At 49.7% G+C, this 21,955-nt stretch overlaps 1 protein-coding gene across 3 annotated transcripts in view; it reads left to right on the top strand.

Annotated features, from left to right (window-relative positions):
* The window catches only part of jmjd1cb (jumonji domain containing 1Cb), a 100,394-nt gene extending 79,047 nt beyond the window's left edge, over positions 1 to 21,347 (top strand). For 2 of the 3 annotated variants that reach the window (XM_084485803.1, XM_084485805.1), the window contains 20 exons: positions 227 to 427; positions 829 to 998; positions 1,848 to 2,013; positions 2,249 to 5,063; positions 7,084 to 7,285; positions 8,695 to 8,909; positions 10,118 to 10,279; positions 10,386 to 10,475; positions 10,686 to 10,804; positions 11,345 to 11,582; positions 12,275 to 12,486; positions 12,804 to 13,136; positions 13,465 to 13,633; positions 13,888 to 13,978; positions 14,116 to 14,246; positions 14,340 to 14,462; positions 17,900 to 18,039; positions 18,456 to 18,632; positions 19,132 to 19,263; positions 19,612 to 21,347. In XM_084485803.1, coding sequence (XP_084341929.1) covers positions 227 to 427; positions 829 to 998; positions 1,848 to 2,013; positions 2,249 to 5,063; positions 7,084 to 7,285; positions 8,695 to 8,909; positions 10,118 to 10,279; positions 10,386 to 10,475; positions 10,686 to 10,804; positions 11,345 to 11,582; positions 12,275 to 12,486; positions 12,804 to 13,136; positions 13,465 to 13,633; positions 13,888 to 13,978; positions 14,116 to 14,246; positions 14,340 to 14,462; positions 17,900 to 18,039; positions 18,456 to 18,632; positions 19,132 to 19,263; positions 19,612 to 19,719 — 5,994 coding nt within the window. In that variant the 3' untranslated portion in view covers positions 19,720 to 21,347. The remainder of the gene's footprint in view (positions 1 to 226; positions 428 to 828; positions 999 to 1,847; positions 2,014 to 2,248; positions 5,064 to 7,083; positions 7,286 to 8,694; positions 8,910 to 10,117; positions 10,280 to 10,385; positions 10,476 to 10,685; positions 10,805 to 11,344; positions 11,583 to 12,274; positions 12,487 to 12,803; positions 13,137 to 13,464; positions 13,634 to 13,887; positions 13,979 to 14,115; positions 14,247 to 14,339; positions 14,463 to 17,899; positions 18,040 to 18,455; positions 18,633 to 19,131; positions 19,264 to 19,611) is intronic. The other variant, XM_084485804.1, reaches the window with a different exon arrangement.
* Positions 21,348 to 21,955: the final 608 nt, after the last annotated feature.

The following is a 21,955-nucleotide window of genomic DNA, read 5'->3' as shown; positions in this document are numbered from 1 at the left end:
TGGTACACACTCTGCACCTTGTTGGTACACACTCTGCACCTTGTTGGTACACACTCGGCACCTTGTTGTTACACCTATACTCTGCCCCTTGTTGTTACACCTATACCCTACACCTGGTTGTTACACTTATACCCTACCCCTGAACATCCACAGTCCTTGGCTAGAAGGACCTCATTGATCTTGATGGTAGTTCTTGGTGAATGAGTAATGTTGTGTCTGTTCCCAGGCCCAGGTCCCACCTCCTCCTTCACTCCTGGCCCAGGCCCACGGCGGGGCGGCCGGGCTGGGCCTGTACCCTATCCTCTGGCAGTACGCCAATGGAACGCCTGCCAGCTACCCTCCAGGCCTCAACCTCCCCCCGGGCACCAAGTGGGGCCATCCGGAGAGCGCCGCCGCCGCCGTCAACGCAGAGGCCTCCCTGAGGAGGGTACGTCCTCCAGACCGCCTACTGTCCTGGGTGTTAGAAGTAGATAGCACTTAGGACTGGTTTACTGTGTCCTGGGTATTCTAGTAGTAATGGTACTTATGACTGTGTTTACTGTGTCCTAGTAGTAGATATTACTTATGACTGGTGTACTGTCTCCTGGGGTATTCTAGTAGTAGATAATATTTGTGTGAGCCAACAAGGTGGTTCACAGACATATACACAACCACACCAGTGATACACCAGAGAGCACAAACATATTAAGCCTCAGTAGAACAAGGCATAAAAGGACAAAACACAAACACAACACTGGGGTGAACATGGGGGTATGCTGTCTTTTTAGAGGAGCTTTGAAGATCCCCCTGTGTGTGTCATAATGAAAGGTTGCGTTGCGTTTCCTCCAGAGCACGGCCAGCCCATGGCTCCACCCCACCGTGGCGGGGGACGGCCTTGCCCTGCTGAGCCACGTCCCGGTGCGGCCCGCCAGCGCAGACGCCCAGCGGCCCTCCATGAAGATGATGGGCGCCCACACCAGCCCGCCCATCTCCAGGAGCCGCGCAGAGCTGCACAAGGAGTCAGTATTACTGTCACATGGGGGAGACCCAGCACTAATGCAAGGCGGGCAGAACGCCTCCGTCAAGGCGGTTGTCTGTCAGGGTATTGGTTTGAAGTGGTGCTGTTATCTCATTGGCTGGAGGTCAAACCGAATCAATTGGTTTGAATCTGAATTGTATGTTATGAAAATGTTTGATCTGGATACAAACATCAAGCCAGCAGGATTGCAGGACTCAATGGCTTTCTGTTGGGTCATCTGGGGGCTGAGAAAGCAAAGGACCAACAGGGGGGTTTTCTCACCTTGGTTCACCTCATCAATGTTTGCTAGTGCAGCTGCCCGGGGCCATCGCTAGAAGGGGAGGTGGGAAGAGGGATCAGGGCTTTGTTTGTTCAGACAGCCTTGTTATATTTTCAAGGTACGGAGGGGTTGTCCAATACATAATCATACACATATGATGTAGTGCATGGTAGTACTCAGTCTCTGTCGCTCACCTTTTATGAAAGCATCAAACCTTCTTAGAAAGAGTATTCATTAGTATTTTGTAATCACAAACCAACACCCTCACAGCCTGCAAAGGCTGTTTACAGATCGACATGCTCCGGCACTAGCATCGTTTACATTTGACATGGATGTACACACGCATGTCTTTCTGTTTCCATGGCTTCTTCTGGAAAAAGGAACCCATTGTGCACTATGCACTTAATAATAATGCATTGATGAAAGAACAGATCTGGACACGCAGGGTTTGTAGTTAGCTGTCATTCCACTGTGAAAGCCGCCATTGATTGAATCTGAAGACTCCTTGCCAGCACTGCAGAGGTTCTGGGATGTTGGTCTGAACTCCTCCTCCTCTGCTGTGTTTCCCAGTGACATGGATAAACAAGGCTTCATGGACCCCATCAGAACGTTGACGTTGGCCCAGCTTAAGCAAGAGCATACGGACCGGAGTCGGACCCCCACCGGGAAAGATGCCCATCTCCACCGCCTCTACCTGGAAGCCCAGGGCAAGCATGCGCGCCTGGCCCATACCCAGGTACATATACCATCCAACACTACGTCCATACCCAGGTACATATACCATCCAACACTACGCCCATACCCAGGTACATATACCATCCAACACTACGCCCATACCCAGGTACATACAAAACACTACGCCCATACCCAGGTACATATCAAACAGGCTGTCATGTCTTTTGAATGGCCTTTTCTTAGTATTTCGGAGTACATTGGGGAGGTTTGATGAGGTGTGCCTTGCTCCTCAACAGGACGCGGTGCAAGCGGCAGACAGAGCCAGTAAATACAAGGAGGAGAACCGAAGGATTCTCCAAGAGAGTATCGAGGTGGCCCCGTTCACTGCCAAGATCCACCGGCCCGCCGACCTTGGGCCCGAGAGAGAGCGGGACCGAGACCGAGAGACGCACTTTCCTTCTCATCTCCCGTCCCTCACACACCCCAACCCCAAGGCCGGCCAGCCCCATCCGCACCCGCACGCGGCCCAGTCGGAGAAGAGCAACTACTTCACCACGCTGTCCAACAGTGTGGTGAACGAGCCCCCCAGGCTGTACCCCACCAAGGAACTCAACTCCTACTACGATAAGGTGTCGGTCGGGGCCGTGGTCTCCAGCATCGTGGCCACCCAGTCGGTATCCGGCCAGGGGGCTCCTTCTCTGGGCAGCTACAACTCCAAGGCCTCCCTCTCCAAGCCACCACCCCTCATCAAGCACCAGCCGGAAGGCGGGGAGGGCCTGGCTGGCAAAATCACAGAGCACCTCAGCCAGCAGGCCTCGCTGGTCCAGCAACACCACGTGGTGGGGATGGAGCGCCATCATATGGAGCGCCGCAGCCCTTCGTCCTCCGCGGCCATCAACCACCATCATCATCCTAACCCACAGCAGCAGCAACAACAACAACAGCAGCAGCAGCAGCAGCAGCATCACCACCACCAGCACCACCACCTCCACCACCAGCAGATGCAGCAGCAGGCACAACAGCAGCATCAACAACAGCAGCAGCATCATCAACAACAACAGCAGCAGCAGCATCATCATCAACAGCAGCTGCAGCATCAACAGCAGCAGCATCAACAGCATCAACAGCATCAACAGCATCAACAGCAGCAGCATCAACAGCAGCAGCATCAACAGCATCAACAACAGCAGCAGCAGCATCAACAGCAGCAGCAGCATCAGCAGCAGCTCAGGGGAATGCCATCTCTTCACCGAGCGCCCGTCTTCCATCCACCCACACAGCACGCACTGGAGCGGAAGGAAGCTGCCGAGCGGGAGAGGGAGCGGGAGAGGGAGAGGGGCAGCTATGGCGGCCGCTTGTCTCCGCCCACACTCACGCCCATACAGCCCGTGAGCGTGGTGGCGGCGGGCAGCAAGACGTCGGTTGAGCAGCAGAAGCCGCCTACGCTACTGCCGGAGACCAGGGAGGTCAAAGGGCAGGGGGCAGCTGGCACCGCCACCACCATCAGCTCTGCCGCCGGCGCCACTGACAGGATGATGATGACGACGTCGTCAGCAGAAGGCTGGAGGGGTCGCGATGTGAGCCATCAGGAGAAGGGAGCAGAGAGGGGAGTGTGGTTCCCCGGGGAGACGGCCTGCAGCTCGCTATGGGGCAAGCCTCACGCCGCCATGGCCTCCGTCATTGTGCGCCCGTCAACATGCATCAAATACGAGGGCATCCCTCCCCTGGGTGCTAACAGAGTCCCTGCCATGATCCAAAAGGAGCTGGCCCAGGGGAGGCTGTACTCAGCCAAGACCCAGCTGGACTGTCCCAGGCCGATGGATGGTGTGAAGGAGCCGGGCTATAGCCCAGGAATGGGTAGAGTCATACAGCTTAATACCAACCTGGACGATATGTGTGCTCAGTACAAAAAGTCAACATCAATGTGTGGTATGCAGAGAAACACCGGAGCCATCCACACTAATGCACTGGACAGGACTGAGATCTCCGCCTTGTCCACACTTGGCTCACCGGGAAAGCGTGGAATAAGCGGTCCGGATCTAGGCTGCTATGTCTCAGCGAGAAGTGACCTCGCAGCTCATAAAGCTGGCCATGCCGGCCGTCCACTAGGCAACCCGGGTCTCTCTGATCACCAAGAGGGCTTCGGCTCCCGCACCTCTTCTCCCGGAGTTTCCTGGCTTCCCCCTAGTCCGGCAGGAACGCCCCACCCCAGTCCGAGCATCACTCCCATGCCCAGCTCTGTTTCCAGCCCGAGCCAAGCCTACTCTCCCTCTTTTGTTCACCTCAAGAAGCACAAAGCTGCCTTAGCTGCAGCCCAGTCCAGAAACAGCTGCACCAGCGCACCCACCACCGGGGCTCCTGGAAGCTCCTCCATTCCTCTCCAGTCGGCCGACAAGCCCATCCCCAACAGCTCCCCTCCTCCCTCCTTCTCCAGCCAGGCCTCATCCTCCTCCATGGACAGCAGCAGCTCAGCGAGTGGCCACACTACTCCGGGCAAGTCCAGCCCGCTGCCCAACGGCCTGCCCGCTACTGCGGCCAGTGGGCAGTCCAGCAACTACCACAAGCTGAAGAAGGCCTGGTTGACCAGGCACTCGGAGGAGGACAGGAACACCACCACGACCAGCGCAGCCCCGGCGGCCTGCGCCAAACCGGAGAAGGTCCCCGGGCCGGCGGCGGCGGCTTCGGCCAGCGCCTTGCAGAGCAACAGCGCGGCCATGGCTGAGATGATCAAGCCGTGCTCCGTCAACCTCATTGCCTCCACCTCCGGCAACCCAGAGAAAGGCAAGGAGAGCAGTGTCAAGGTGAGCGAGCGGGCGCCGGAGGAGAAGGCGTCGGCGGACGCGGGGGCGGAGGAAAGGAAGCCCACCCCGGGACGGAAGGCCAGCAAGCGGACGTACGAGTCGGGCTCGGAGAGCGCCGGGGATGACTCCGACGCCAGCGAGAGCAAGACGGAGGCCAGGGCCAAGCGGCAGCCCAAACCCACCTACAAGAAGAAGCAGAACGACATGGCCAAGAGGAGAGGTGACAACGACAAGGACGAGGACGACGTGAAGCCCAACGGCGTCTTCAGGTCTGCCCGGGAGAAGACCAAACTCAAGCTGGCCAGCAGCAGTAAGTCTTGACTCTCACTTTACACTCACCCTGTTCAGGTGCTTCAGCCTGAATACCAGTCGGGATCTTGGCTAGGAATCATGCATTGAATGAGTTGTGGAAAGCAGTGTTTCTGCTCTTCTCCCCACTGCTGGGGTTATCTTGTGAGCTGTGACACAGCTAGGCAGGCGTGGGTGTGAAGCCCTCGCTGGTGGAACGATGGAGTGTATGTAAAGCGGAGCAGCAGAGCTTCTTCCCAGCACCGTGGCTCTCGCCAAGCTGGCTCCCATTAACTTTCCTAGAATCATTTCCTGACAGAGTAACTTAAAGTGGTGGCCTTTGACCCCTAAGGCAGTGAGCTCATCACACACACACGTCCCCGTCCCCCATGTTCATATGGTTGTTCTAGTGCACTTGGTGCTTCGTCCACAACCCAGAACAAGAGCTCCATGACGGCAATGTCTAGGGTTTCACGGACTTAGCCACATCTGGTGTGTGTGTGTGTGTGTGTGTGTGTGTGTGTGCGTGTGCATGGCATGAGTCCAAGGATACAATACTGCAGGGAGATTACAGAGAGTTGAGGGAGATGTGAGAGGAAGTTTAAAGTGCAGCCCAGCTTTGGATATATTTAGGTGTGTGTGTGTGTCATACTCCATCAACACTAAAGGCAGGCCCTCATGTTGTCCAGAGCCCCAATATTGGGATGTATGTCTGAAGGTTTTGTTTTAAATTAACAAATACATATAAAATAACTGAAATTCATAATCATCATTTTATGTCTATGTATTAATATTTGCAAACCGCAGAGAGAAGGTTTTGTAACATTTAATCTGAATGTCCCAGTGAAATCCCAGTGATAAAATGTATAAATATTAGGGCTGGGCAAAGATTAAAAGTTTTAATTGTGATTAATCCCATAGTACTGGTGAGTTAACTTGCGATGAATCACACTTTTAAAATTATATTTTAAATCCACTCCAATTGAAGTTAAATTAGATTAACAAATGGAATACACCTCTGAAGAATAAGTCCCCCCTCCGAGGCTCCCGGTTCCCTCGGTCAAATTTCAATGGGAAATAACATGGGGTTTTTGAATGGTCGTCCATAACAAACTCTGTAGGTGGAGAAGAAGTAAAAGCTGCATCACGTTTTCAACTACAACCTTTTTCCATCTGGTTTCCACTTGGGTTTTGGATTGTCGGGCCGTTAAAGTAGTAAACGAGTATTGATGCTAACCGGGAGCTAGTATTAGTGTACATCCATGCATAAAGCATTTATTTTGCAAATGCTGTTTAACATGCCATGGCTAGTGCAAATGCTATGTACTCAAATCAAAATACATTGAATATTGCACTCCACTGAAAAAGAGTCAGTGTTCACATTAATTTGTTAGCACTATATTAATACAAATATAGAACAATACAACTAAAAAAAATTATAAAGTGTCTAAAATGCACACATAACTGAGGTGTGAAGTGACTTGGTATTAATTATCTCAAATTAGTTATGGCAATTGAGTACTTTTGAATAGTTTTCTTAGGTAATTAAACCCACTTTACAATTCCAGTGCTCATCAAAACCCTTAAAGGTGCTACATATGATATTCTGAACATTAATATAACTGGCTGAACATTAATATACTGGTCAGATTATTTATAACATAATGGTGATGAACGTTGGTTGGAGGGGCCCCCTAGGATTTTTTGCCTAGGGCCCCAACAGACACTGGCCACTGGCCATTCCTATTGGTCTCCTACTGGTATAAGTCACAAATCCTTGCTGGCATCATGAAACCATTCAATTGAGTTGTGTTGTTTGTAGTATGTCCTCACTGTGGACCGCCTGGTGTCTCTCAGAGTGTGTAGCGTGTCCTCACCGCCTGGTGTCCCTCAGAGTGTGTAGCGTGTCCTCACCGCCTGGTGTCCCTCAGAGTGTGTAGCGTGTCCTCACCGCCTGGTGTCCCTCAGAGTGTGTAGCGTGTCCTCACCGCCTGGTGTCCCTCAGAGTGTGTAGCGTGTCCTCACCGCCTGGTGTCCCTCAGACGGCGTCCCGCGCTCCGTGCTGAAGGACTGGAGGAAGGTGAAGAAGCTGAAGCAGACGGGTGAGTCCTTCCTGCAGGACGACTCGTGCGCAGAGATGGGGCCCAACCTACAGAAGTGCCGGGAGTGTCGGGTGCTGCGCAGCAAGAAGGGGGAGGAGCCGGCGCACTCACCTGTCTTCTGCCGCTTCTACTACTTCAGACGGTAAACACTTTCTTCTGCCTCACTCAATGCTTCTTTCTGCACATTCGGTCCAGGCAGGTTTGTGTCAGAGAGAAACGCGCCTGGGATGAATCTGCGTACTACAGTTTGCAAAGTATACCGCCTGCAAATTCCCTGTGTGTGTGTGTGTGTCTGTGTGTCTATATATATATATATATATATATATATATATATATAATCAAATGGAATGACACATTATCATTCATACCAAATGTAATTAATAAGCAAAAACTAGACCAAGTGATCTTGAGGGAGTTTTATTGACTCACTCACTGTGGGTTGAAAATGAAATGTTAAATTCAATAAATGAGTGGGCAAAACCTTTCAAAATCAAAGTAAAAAAAATAATAATAATAATTTGCATTAATGCGTCAATTTGTATTAATCGCATTAAAATAAGATTGCGTTAACGCGTAATTAATGTGTTAACTTGGCCAGCCCTAATATATATATATATGTATGTATGTATGTGTTTATGTATATGTGTTATCCCTGATCCCAGTACTCAGCACACGTGAGGGTTCTGCTGCTGTGTTTTGTTTCACTCCGATACATAAACACAGAAGGTGCCAATGTTGTTCACCAGCAGTCTTCTGCTAGCTCAGTCCTTTTACCTTCTAAACCAATCAGCCGCTATCTCACCAATCATAGCAGTTTCTGCACTGCATGGAAGTCCCTTGCAATCTCTCTCTCTCTCTCTCTCTCTCTCTCTCTCTCTCTCTCTCTCTCTCTCTCTCTCTCTCTCTCTCTCTCTCTCTCTCTCTCTCTCTCTCTCTCTCTCTCTCTCTCTCTCTCTCTCTCTCTCTGACACATGGACACATGCATGCACTTGCACATGTTTGAAAAATAAATCCCAGGACACAAATGTAAACCAACACAAGTTAGATAATCCATAAATGTAAGTCTGGGGTCTAGTGGGGTAAATCTGACAAAGAGGCTTTTCTGCTCCATAATCTATTTTTCTCTCTCTCACCAAACGGGTTGCTACTGGATTGAGTGTGCGATTTCTCCCCTTCCTTTTTTCCCCTCTCTCTACCTCTGTCTCTCTACCATTTATCTCCCTCCATCTGCAATATTGAGCACATGTTGAGTGGGCCTACTGATATTTCTATCAGCATGCTAGGATTCCCTAATTCCTCCCCCTGCTGACTGTCATTTACATGTCATTACGTCATCTCAAAGCCCCTACAATCAGCACATTAGTAAGTAGTGGCATCACGTGGATTAAACTGACCAGAACGGGAACGGAGCGGGAAGAGAGAGCGGGAATCAGCTCAGTGGGTTGACTGTCACCTCTAGGCCTCAGTCATACAGTAGTGACCTATGTATTGTACAGTCCAGGGGGTCCATGTTTGACTAAGAGGACCATGTCTGATATCGTCCCCCCCCAGGCTGTCATACAGTAAGAACGGGGTGATCCGCATGGACGGCTTCTCCACCCCCGACCAGTTTGACGAGGAAGCTCTGGCCCTCTGGCTCCCCGGGGTGCTGGAGGAGAGCCTCCTGGAGCGAGGCACGGCCCGATACATCCTGGGCTTCATCGGGGACAAGTTCTGCCAGATGGTCTCCACAGAGAACAGCGCCGCCTCCTGGGTCCGGAAGGAAGGTGAGTGTCCACCACCGCAGGGGACCAGAGGGGAACGGCTGCTCCACAGAGGAGGAGGCAGTCACTGTGGGGCTGTTGGTCTAATCACCATCTCCACAAGGGTAGGGAATCACAGGGTACCTCATGATACGATACAATACGTTAATATCGAATTGGCTCCATCAATTCTCATATCGCACGAAGAAGGGCGACGATATATCGCCTTATCCATATTTTGTCCCACCCCTTATCTCCACGTCCTCCTTAGTCTCTACTTGAGGGTACAAACATGCAGACATGTTATGCCATCCGTCACAATCTCAGATTCATCTTAAAATAAACCAAGAGCAGGACACTATTGTCTATATTTGACAGATACAAAATATTTACTGACACCAGATACTGAGGTCATCGTACCACTGCTATTTGTGGACCGATTGCAGGCAGTGCTGTATTTGGAGGAGTGTGGGACAAGACTGTTTTGGATTTAGTTTGAAGTGTGTCAGGGCCGGAAGATGACCTACTGACCTCATGACCTCCAAGAGAAACATTATACAGATACAGATACAACAGATCATGAATCATGTCGTTATCAAAACCTTTGTAAATACACTGCTGAACTGCCATCTGGTTAGTAGTAGTAGTAGTAGTAGTAGTAGTAGTAGTAGTAGTAGTAGTAGTAGTAGTAGTAGTAGTAGTAGTAGTAGTAGTAGTAGTAGTAGTAGTAGTAGTAGTAGTAGTAGTAGTAGTAGTAGTAGTAGTAGTAGTAGTAGTAGTAGTAGTAGTAGTAGTAGTAGTAGTGTATTAGGGGTTAGGGGCCTATAGCTATATAAAAGCATTCATAAAGTACCATGCCATGGGATCTTTAACGATAAAAAAATTGTCAATAATTGAAAATTGTTACGAAGTCTGTAAGTAGTAAGTGTCAGAGAATGAGCGGACGTTTCCGCCGTTCTCCCATTGACTTCCATTGTAAAAAAAAAAAAATTAAAAGTAGAATATCTCAAAAAGTATAAAGTTTACAAATATGAAAAGTCATTGCCCAAATGTATGGACCTAGACCTTTGTGACAGATGTTGAATGGAATGGATTGGTTTGGTGGTTTTGCCCACATTAATTGCACAAGTTTGGTCGGAAGAAGAATAAAAGAAAAGGGATATCAAGATTGTGCAGTCCTATGCACAATAATAATAATAATAATAATAAAAATAATGGTCTGATGTGTGCAGTCAAGCTGGCATGGAAGCGAGCGGTGCGCGGCGTGAGGGAGATGTGTGATGCCTGCGAGGCCACGCTCTTCAACATCCACTGGGTGTGTCAGAAGTGTGGCTTCGTGGTCTGCCTGGACTGCTACAAGGCCAAGGAGAGGAAGAGCTCCAGGGGGCCGCACTGTAAGTACCCCCCGTCGTCACTCATGCTGCACACATGTAGTTCTATGAAGGATATCCACTTAGCTGGTCCTCTGTTGTGACATACTGTGGGGGTTCCTTTTCTCAGACAAGGAGCTGTATGCCTGGCTGAAGTGTGTTAAAGGACAACCCCACGACCACAAGCACCTCATGCCAACACAGATTATACCGGGCACTGGTAAGAACCATTACATTTGCACTTCCATGAAAACGTTCTAGTCTTTTGTCCTGGACTCCATGGCCATCCCTCCCTCCTTTGAAGCCACTACTTCGATCTTTGTCTCTTCTATGTCATATTATGACGTGTTCCTAATTTCCCTCAGTGTCATCATGGATTCTTCTCTCCTCAATCAGTTGGTTGTGTGCGTGGTTCTCGTTGTGTCCGTAGTGCTGGCAGACCTGGTGAGCTCCATGCACTCTCTGAGGGACAAGTTCAGCATCGCCTCACACTGCCCCTGCAAACCGGCCCTGCTGCACAAGCTGCCCTCCACCAACGGGGTCTCCCAGGTACCCCGCGTTGTGTGTGTGTGTGTGTGTGTGTGTGTGTGTGTGTGTGTGTGTGTGTGTGTGTGTGTGTGTGTGTGTGTGTGTGTGTGTGTGTGTGTGTGTGTGTGTGTGTGTGTGTGGTAGGACCATGTGAAAGAATGCACTGTAGTCACTAGGGAAGTTCAACCACTACTATCATGCATCACTGACATGTCTGCATATTAATTCTATACATATGTTGTATATTCTTTTCTGACTTGAGGTCCTCAAATGTCCATTTAAATATAATCATTTTGTCAATGAAATACAGGATCAGGGAAGGGTTACATTGTAGTGAAATATTGTTAGATTATTTATTTTTCCACATCTTTAATATGTATTTCAGTGTCAAAATGGTTGTTTATAACTATCCTCTCTTTTACCACCCCTCTATTTTCTTATTTCGCTCTCTCTGTCTCTGTCTCTCTCTCTCTGTCTCTCTCTCTGTCTCTCTCTCTCTCTCTCTCTCTCTCTCTCTCTCTCTCTCTCTCTCTCTCTCTCCCTCCCTCCTCTGACCTCCAGGTTCTGCAGAACATGTTGAACCACAGCAACAAGCAGCAGGCACTGGTGAAGGCCGAGTCGTGTTCCCAGCAGAGCTTTGAGCGGGGAGTGGCCGAGACCAACGGGGGCGGGCCCAGAGTGGGAGGAGGGGGAGGGGATGGGAGTCCCAGCAGTCCCCTGGCCACGCCCCCGGAGTCCCAGTCACCGCTGCACTTCCTAGCGGATCTGGCCGAGCAGAAATCCAGAGAGGAGAAGAAAGGTGATGTTTTGTCTCGTCGCTTTCTCACATTGACCCCTCTTCATGGTCTCTCTGTAAAGGTCCACGTTAGTACTGTAGAAACCTGGACCCGTACAGACCTACACGCTGCACACTTCACCTTTACATTTAGGGGATTTTGCTTAGGCTTTTATCCAAAGCGACTTAGAACCATTCATTCACACATTCACACACCGGCGGTGGAGGCAACCACACAGGGCGACTCAGGGTGAGGCGTCTCGCTCAGGGACACCTCGACACTCCGCTAGGAGGAGCCGGGGATCAAACTAGCGACCTTCTGGTTACCAGCCAACCTGCACTTCCTCCTGAGCCACATGCCGCCCCATGCTCTACAGCATCTCTCACACAGTGCGTGTGGCTGGTCTATGGATGACCTATGGAGTCTGACACGCTACACCGCCCCCTGGCAGACACATAGGACGTAGCATCAATGACATATCCCCTGAGTTACTACACTACCGTGTTAAAGGGGGGATTTCACATGAGGGGAGACACCATTACTTCAGATGTATTTCCTCATCGCAGTACGCCAAAACTCCTTATAACCTTTTAATGAGATCAAAAGGTCAAACAGCCCCCCCCCCCAAAGGCCATGGAGGTGGTCCGGTCCCTCCGAGCAGCCTGTGGCTCTCTGCAGGGGGGATGAATCCTCACCTCTCTCCCTGTCCGCCCAGCAGAGAACAAGGCGTCGCTGCTGCTGAAGGAGGAGCGGGAGGGTGAGAGCGTGGAGGTTCTGCAGCAGTGCAAGACCTCGTCCCTGGTGGCCAGCAGCACGGAGCAGGGCTCCACGCTGAGGGACCTGCTCACCACCACCGCCGGGAAGCTGCGCCTGGGCTCCCCCGACGCCGGCATCGCCTTCGCCCCCGTGTACTCCACCTCGTCACAGGTACACGCGCGCACACGCGCACACACACACACACACACACACACACACACACACACACACACACACACACACACACACACACACACACAGGTACACAACATACAGGATGTTTCCAGACCTTATCCCAGCATCAGGAACCAGCATCTCCTAACTGTCTAACTGTCATTTGTAATCAAACTGTACATTGCTGCACTGTAGCTATTTCTCTAAATAGTATATTTAAAAATATAATAACTGCTGGATTGACAATATCTGAATTAATTAAGGTTGTTATGCAGTTAATGCCTCTTGTGAACACTGTTCTCTGCTTCCTGTAGGGCGGTAAGGGCGGGAGGACCATGCCCAACATCCTGGACGACATCATCGCCTCGGTGGTGGAGAACAAGATCCCCGCCAGCCGCCACAGCACCAAGCTGTCCATCAAACAGGAGCCCCTCCCCCCCAGCCACCCCCCCGCCCCGGCCGAGTTCCCCAAGGCGGACGTCAAGAAGAAGCCGGTGGCCGTTACCGCGGCAACGCCCGAGGAAACCACCAACCAGTACCCGGACGTGCCCCACTGCTGGCTGTACGACAGGCGGCTGCTGTGGCTGAAGGACCACCGCAACGACAGCAACTGGAGGCTCTTCAGGGAGTGCTGGAGGCAGGCTCAGGTACAGTCACGTCTTCAGCCACCCATACAGAGCAAGGGGACGTCTTCCTCGAAGGTCCCTGAACGTTAAACCCCAGGCCGTGCCGGGCCGTACTGTGTCCACCATGCCTAGCAGTTGCAGTTGTGTTGTTAAACATGATTCACCACGTTATCAAAGACAATTGGTAAGATGCTACCTCTTACCCGTCCTCTGAGATCATGCCACGCTGCCACCGGTATGTGTGTGAGCATGTTAATCTAGGTACATTCTACATCCAGAAACAGGGTTGTAGAATGCAGGAAAAGTCATTTATGTGTGTGTATGTGTGTGTGTGTGTGTGTGTGTTCAGCCGGTGTTGGTGTCGGGGGTGCACAAGCGACTCAACCCCAGCCTGTGGAAGGCAGAGTCATTTAAGCAGGAGTTTGCGGACCACCAGGGAGACCTCCTGAACTGTAAAGACCAGCTGGTCTCCAGCTCGGGCATCAAGGAGTTCTGGGATGGCTTTGAGGACATCACCAGTAAGTCCATCATAGACTTATCTCAAAGACATGCAAACATCAAGATCACCACTGCGTTTCATGTGTGTGACTGTCCGTCATGTGTGTGACTGTCCATCATGTGTGTGACTGTCCATCATGTGTGTGACTGTCCATCATCTGTGTTACTGCCCATCACGTGTGTATCTGTGTACTTGTTTAGTGGGATAGAGAGCATTCTAATAAATGGCATGAAGTTGTGAATCCTGATCGAGTGGTGTCCTGTGCCCATTCAGAGCGTCCCAAGTCGAAGGATGGAGAACCCATGGTGTACAGACTGAAGGACTGGCCCTCAGGGGAGGAGTTCATGGTCCTGATGCCCACCAGGTACACACACACACACACACAAACACACACACACACACACACACACACACACACATACACACAACAGATCACACATCCCCCTCAGGAACACATCCCCCTCAGATCCCTGATCGTTCAGCTTGTGCGTGCCTCCCCAGGTATGACGACCTGATGAGAAACCTGCCCCTGCCTGAGTACTGCGACCCGGAGGGGAGCCTCAACCTGGCCTCCCACCTGCCCTCCTTCTTTGTGAGGCCGGACCTGGGGCCCAGACTCTGCTGTGCCTACGGTAGGACTCCCCTCGGACCCCCCGTCCCAGAGAGGTCCCGGTCACGTCTGTGTGTGGGTCAGTAGGACTGACAGACCCTTATTGTTCCCCCAGGCGTAGCGGCCTCCCAGGACCAGGACTTTGGCACAGCCAACCTGCATGTGGAGGTCTCTGACATCATCTCCATCCTGGTCTATGTTGGCGTGGCCAAGGGCAACGGGGTCCTGTCCAAAACCGGTGAGGATCCAAAACAATCAACAAAAGCTTTAAATGCAGTCGTGTGTTCTCTTAGTGAAAACATCCCATCCAGTTAATTTGATTCTGTCTTGATGGCATCAACAGACTGTTGTACAGCACTTGATCCTCCTGATCATCCATCCTGATTTATCCCTCCTCATGCTAGATAAACGGTTGTGATTGGTCGGTCTATCTCGTACCGGGCAGAAATCTTTTGTATGGGAGGGGAGCCAGACCGTATCTGCAGAGCAATTGAAACATGAGCTGGGGAGATTGGTCTGGTTTCCAGGCCGGTAAATAAGGAGGCTGACCTAGTTTTGCACACGGCCACGTAGGCCCGTCGCGATAAGCAATAAATCAATTAATCGCACGATAAATTAAAATGAGACGATAATTTTGCTGTCCGCGATAAATAAGCTTTTTTTTTTCTTTTTTTTCTCGTGTCTCTCTCTATCAAAGAGACCGGATGACAAGAGTTTTCACACCGGGGCATCGGTCTCGACAGACCCCTCTCGCTTCCTTGGTGTAATGAGGAGTTAACCCTCGAGTCGTGTCAGTCACTGGTCATCCGCATGGTCTCTGTGTGGGGAGGCGGAGCCCTGGCGTTACACAGTCAGAGCCCGTCTATACGCCCGTCTTCCGCCTGTCTTCCTAGACATTCTCTGCCGGAGTGCAGCATGAGCGCCCCGTGAGGAGTAGCAAGCCAGAGAAAACGCTAGTTGAGATTTGGAGGAATGAAAAACAAAGATGGAATTGGTTTCAAAGCCGAACGCGACAGCTGCCGTGTGGGAGCACTTCGGGTTCAAACAGAATGACCGTGGTGAACCACTTAACCTGTGTGAGCCGGTATATCGCATTTGTTGTAAAACGGTAGAAACTAAATGCGCCAATACAACAGACATGCATCTGCATCTAAAGCATAACCATGGGACGTCTCCATCTTCAGTCCACAATCACTGGGGCGTTTAGTCGACAACAGTCAAGTGGTTTGCACGCTACCTGACAGACCAGACATATTTTGTTCAAATACAAGACCACTAGTCAGAGAGCTCAGTACTCCAACATGGAGTTCCACAGGGGTCAGTATTGGGGCCACTTTTATTTATCATTTACCTTCTTCCGCTAGGCAACATCTTCAGACACCATGGCATCCACTTCCACTCATATGCAGATGACACACAGCTCTACATATCTACCAAGCCCACTGCAACACTCCCCCCAAACACCCTCACCACCTGTATTCACGACATGGATGACCACCAATTATCTCAAACTTAACAGCAGCAAAACAGAGCTTCTGCTTATTGGCACTACATCCACACTCTCAAAATCAAACATTCTCCATTGGGGAGGATGTCATACAAGTCTCCAAACAGGTAAAGAGCCTTGGAGTCATTTTGGACAGTACCCTTTCATTTTCCAACCACATGTCTGCCGGACGGCTTATTTCCACCTCAGAAACATCTGCAGATTGCGTCCTGCACTTTCACAACACTCCACTGAAGTGCTTGTCAACACCCCGGTGCCACCGCGCATCGACTACTGCAACGCCATCCTGCTCGGAATCCCCAATAAACTCATCCACCGACTCCAACTTCTCCAAAACTCAGCTGCACGCATCATCACCCGTACCAAGTCCACTGAACATGTCACACCCCTGCTGATTCAACTGCACCGGCTCCCCATATCGCAACGGATCAACTTCAAAGTCCTTCTGATGACATTCAAAGCCCTTCACAACCTCGCCCCCTCATATATCACAGAACTCCTACAGACCTACACACCTTCACGCTCACTACGGTCATCAACAGCAGGACTACTGGCAATACCAAACATCAGACTCAGCACAATGGGAGCAAGGGCCTTCTCCCATTCTGCACCAAAACTCTGGAACTCACTCCCCCCTCACATTCGTGCGATTGACTCCATCTCACAGTTCAAAACTACTCTCAAAACTCACCTTTTCAAGTCAGTCTATAAACTTTAACCCCCCCCCCTTAGCATTTAGTTTGCTTGTTATCTTATTTATTTTGAATCTTTCTTAGCTAATAAACTCTTTCTTACTTCTATTTTCTTTTATTGTAAGGTGACCTTGGGTGTTTTGAAAGGCGCCATAAGTCCAATGTATTATCATTATATTAGTTGAAAATGGTCTCAAAACGGCAATATTATCACTTATCGCAATAATTTCTGGGACAATTTATCGCCCAGCTAAATTAGTTATCGTGACAGGCCTACGGCCAAGGACCACCAGTTTAGCGACCAACGAGGTTCGAGAGATCCCTTCTTGCGTTGTTCCTTCCATTCATCGACTGAAGGTATCGTAGGTCATTCATCAGCAGGTGGAGGAGGTAGAAGGTGAGCTCTGTGGACGCATACTGCTGAGCTCCTCTCCTCAGACCTCCCTCAGTGTCCCTGTCGCTGCCTTCTCTCTTGCCTCCCTCTTCCCTCCTTGCCTCTCCCCCCTGTCTGCTGCTATAATAGCACCAGCATTCCCAGGCGCACAGCCAGACACAAACACACACACACACACACACACATACATACACATACACACACACACACTACCACCCTGCTATCCAGATGGTTGTCTACTAACAGCCTCCTTTAATTGACACTCATCCCCATGGTTGGCCATCCAGTCCACACATCGATCCATGTGTCCATCATCATGAGCACATGATCACAAAGAGGCACCAATGAAGGGGTTACTAGAAGAGAGGTCCATCTAGTCCCAGCGGACCAACAATAGAGTGACTCACTGCGTCTGGTGCTTTTCTCTTCTGCCTTTGTTTTCCAGCTTTAAGTGTGTGTCTGACCTATCTCTGAAGATTCAACATTCAAAGGCTTTCATGGCATAGAAAACATGTATTTACATTGCCAAAGCACAACAATTTAAATAAGATCTAAGATCTCACTTATGTTTTTCTCTCTGCATTCCCTCCCTGTGCTTGGTAATTAAATTCCACAACTAGGCCAGGAAATGGGATCCCACACGATGCAATAGAATGGTGATATGTTTCTGCATCTTTCTCTTCGTCTCATCCTCCATCTCCTCTTTATCGTTAGTGAGGGTCATATGAGATATTATGCCCGGAGCCATACTGAATGCATCGTGCATTTCAGCATGCTCCAAATATATACAGTGTATATAGTAAATGCTAGGTCAAGTTTCCTTCTGCTTTCTGGATCTGTGCAGCTTCACTTTTGGTTGTGTCGTTGTGTCCTCCTCTGTGTGCGTCAGCAAGTGTTCTGCAGTCATAATAACAAACTCTAGTTAAAGGACGAACCCTCCGATCAACGGCCAGCGAGCGGGGGAAGCCACCTTTACGCGAGCCGTCTGACGGCGCTGGGTGAACGGGACAGGGCGCCGCTGAGGAGCTGGCCTGACCAGTAGGTGACCCATTAGGTGACCCCTGCTGTGTTTGTGGCGCTAGGTGTACTGAAGAGGCTGGAGGAGGAGGACCTGGACGAGAGCGTGAAGAAGAGGCTGAAGGACTCCAGCGAGACGCCAGGAGCTCTGTGGCACATCTACCTCCACAAGGACCTGCACCACATCAGGGACTTCCTCCACAAGGTCAGCACACACTCTGCCCTCTGTTAGGTAGTCACTCAAGAAATACACATCATGTTTTAGAAGTGTGTGTCATATACATGCTGTATACTAAATATGTAGCGTGTGCATCCTAAATATCAACCCCCGTCAAGCTGCACGTCCAAAAGCTGCCTTTCATTTCCTTTATCCCCTGTTTTCAGCCATCTAGTCTAACCTGGCATCCAGCGATGAGTTCACGTGTTCTAGTGCGGTTCAGAGTAGGACTGTTCCTCCTCACAACCTAATGGTGTGTTCTAGTGAGGTTCAGAGTAGGACTGTTCCTCCTCACAACCTAATGGTGTGTTCTAGTGCGGTTCAGAGTAGGACTGTTCCTCCTCACAACCTAACAGCCATTTAATTTCCTCTCTCCCTTTCTATGGACTGTCCCGCCCCTCCAGCTGAGTAAAGAGCAGGGATTGGACATGTCCACTGAGCAGGACCCAATCAGAGAACAGGGCTGGTACCTGAGCAGGAAGCAGCGGCAGCAGCTGTTGGAGGAGCACGGGGTGCAGGGCTGGACCGTGGTGCAGTTCCTGGGAGACTCTGTCCTGATTCCAGCGGGAGCCATGCACCAGGTACACACACACATCTTGATCCACACAACCATTCACACCTTTTTCATCATGGTTTTGAAAAACCGTGATGGCCTTGTAGGAATCTGAGACAATGAGACACCAGGACCTCTAACGATGGGTCCCACACTGTTTGATAATGAGACAATGAGACACCAGGACCTCTAACGATGGGTCCCACAATGTTTGATAATGAGACAATGAGACACCAGGACCTCTAACGATGGGTCCCACAATGTTTCATAATGAGACAATGAGACACCAGGACCTCTAACGATGGGTCCCACACTGTTAGATAATGAGACAATGAGACACCAGGACCTCTAACGATGGGTCCCACACTGTTTCATAATGAGACAATGAGACACCAGGACCTCTAACGATGGGTCCCACACTGTTTGATAATGAGACAATGAGACACCAGGACCTCTAACGATGGGTCCCACACTGTTTGATAGTGCAGCTGTTGGACTGAGTTGTCGGCCGTGTTCTCCCCCCACAGGTGCAGAACCTCCACAGCTGTGTTCAGGTCATCAACGACTTTGTGTCCCCGGAGCACGTGGCCAACTCCTTCCACCTCACCCAGGAGCTGAGGGCCGCCAAGGAGGAGGTCAACTATGAGGACAAACTGCAGGTGAGAGGAGGCCGCTGCTGCTGCCCTGCTCTGCTGAGGGGCAGCTGCCTCTTTTGAGGACCGGTATGAATGGGCATCGAGTCGATTCCCCTTCGGGGAAACTGTTTCCACCACTCTGTCTATCTTGTGTCTGTTTCTGTGCGTCTTCATCTCTCTTTCCCTCTCTTCTACTTCAACGAATAGCTTGGGCTTCAGCACAATAAACCAGCGTGAGAAGAGTGACCTTTTGTTATGTCATGTTGTGGGATTCTTTGTCCGGTCTTCAGACTTACTTCTGCACACATGAAAACCCCTGCAGCCTTACAGTGCATCTCTGAATGTTGAGCTCCATCTCCCTCTCCTCCGCAGGTGAAGAACATCTTGTACCACTGTGTGAAGCAGGCGTTGGCCACACTGAGGAGGGGAGAAGAGGAGGAGGAGGAGGAGCAGGAGGACGAGGATGACGACCATTCATGACCCCCCCCCACCCCCCCCCCCCCGCCCCCTTCAGAGCGGAATAGAACCAGGGGAAGCCCGGTCCCGTGGTGACCCAGGCCCCGTGGTGATGTCAGGGAGCTGGGAGATATATACATGAGGAACATTCACACAAACCAGACACCATCCTCATCATCATCAACCTCCTCATCCCCTTCATCCCCATCATCCCCATCATCCAGAAGCATCTTCATCCCAAACCTCTAGTGCCAAATGGCCCGAGGCCAGGCAGGTCGGACAGGGCTGGAGTCAGGACACACAGCGGGGGGTTTGGTCGCGTCATGCTGTGATGGATCCAATGAAGAGCGAGAGGTGGCCAGTCGCAACCTTCTCATGTGTCCTGACAGCACGGCAGCCACCTGCGTGGCTCCCTGCGGTGCCCACAGAGGAGATCAAACCCAGCACTCGCAGGACCAGGTCCGGTTGGCACGACGACGCTCTGACCCTCTTCCTCTTTCCCGGCACCACAGTCCTCTTCAGGGCATCCCCTCTACTCTGAGACTGTGTGTGTGTGTGTGTGTGTGTGTGTGTGTGTGTGTGTGTGTGTGTGTGTGTGTGTGTGTGTGTGTGTGTGTGTGTGTGTGTGTGTGTGTGTGTGTGTGTGTGTGTGTGTGTGTGTGTGTGTGTGTGTGTGTGTGTGCCGACAGCCCTGTAGGCACGGCTGTGAGTCTATCATCACAGCATCACCAGCAGCAGCCAGCAGAATCAGGACAATAACTGTGATTTGTAATGAGAATGAAAAATCCTGAAAAAGTTTGTTTTTTCACAACTTGAAGAAAACAGAAGTGTGTGTGTGTGTGTGCACATGTATGTATGACGTTTGTGCGTGTGGTTGTTTGTGTCTGTTGTTTTTTGGGTAAACTGTTGTATTTTCTTTAATTTCAGCCTTGTTAATTTGTTGTCTCTTTCATAATGAACATTTCCTCTGTGAAGATTTATTTATTTTATAGCTCTATGATTACTGGATGTTATTGAGATAAGAAACACATTCATGTAAATGTAATTATGTACAGTTTTATTGGGTTTTTTTCTACATGATTTTTTTTTTGTAATACGGCTCTACTGTGATGGAGGACACACACACACAAACACACATACACACACATACACGCACACAAAACCAAGTCAGGCACAGACACATTCATGCACACACGCACATATACACCAGCTGATGCCTGTAACTTTGGGAATTTTTGCTAAGCTCTGCAGTCCTCATGCCATAAAATAATTTTTAAAAATGTAACTGCCAAACTATTGTAAAGACTGTGTAAAGTTGTATTATGTAAAGAGAAAAAAAATAATTACTTATACACTTCAGCATTTTATTGACAAAGTATTCACTGTAAAATTGCAACATTTACAAAAAAGATGTAATTTATTTAAGAAAAATTAATTGTCTTGTTTCTTGTTTTGTTTAAAATTTACTATGGTAGACTTTTGAAGTTTAATGGTTTAAAAAAGAAAAGCTATGATCTGTAAATATATACATATATACATTCACCAAGGTATTTTTTTAAAAAACATGGCTTGCTTCAATTTACAAATTTAAAGTGCAAGTGTTACATGCTTTGTACATTGATTGAAGTTCTAAAAGGGTTTTACATTTTCCATTAAAAATGGATTTATCAAACAGTTGCTTTGTTGTGTGTGCTATAGCCAGCCACCCTCCCACTAAAGCTGGTGTAAAGATGCTGCATTGGACCTAATGTACTGGTCTGTACTATTCAGAGTCAACTGGACTTTAACGGGTTTAGACAGCATTAGACTACAGGAAGGGGCTATGATTTTCGGTGTATCATTACTCCTGAGCAAACTCCTTCAGGGTTGGAATTAGGATGATTAAATCAGCCTAACATGCAGTACTCTCCGTTCAACACAAGGTGTCAGTGTGACCACAGATACTGCTTTTAGGAATAACTTCATATAGGCTGCAGACTCAGGCAGCACTGAACTGTCATGTATTCGTCTTTGGAAGTTATGAACTTGGAAAGTATTATATATGAAGCTCTACTGACGTGTGACTATCTTCATACGGTATCAAGAACACTTTATACTAACGGTAACAAATAAGACCCTGGCTGAAATGAGACGTGTTCACATGACGTCACAGCACCTCACTACTGACCTGGTAGCTTTTCACTTCCAGGGGTCACCCGGATTTGGACATTTTTCCATACATTACTTTCATTCAATTAGATTCTAAATCCACCATCAGATT

This window comes from Micromesistius poutassou (genome assembly GCF_964030765.1).
Source record: "Micromesistius poutassou genome assembly, chromosome: 21".
Classification (NCBI taxonomy): Eukaryota; Metazoa; Chordata; class Actinopteri; order Gadiformes; family Gadidae; genus Micromesistius; species Micromesistius poutassou.
This window is presented reverse-complemented; position numbering and strand designations above follow the sequence as displayed.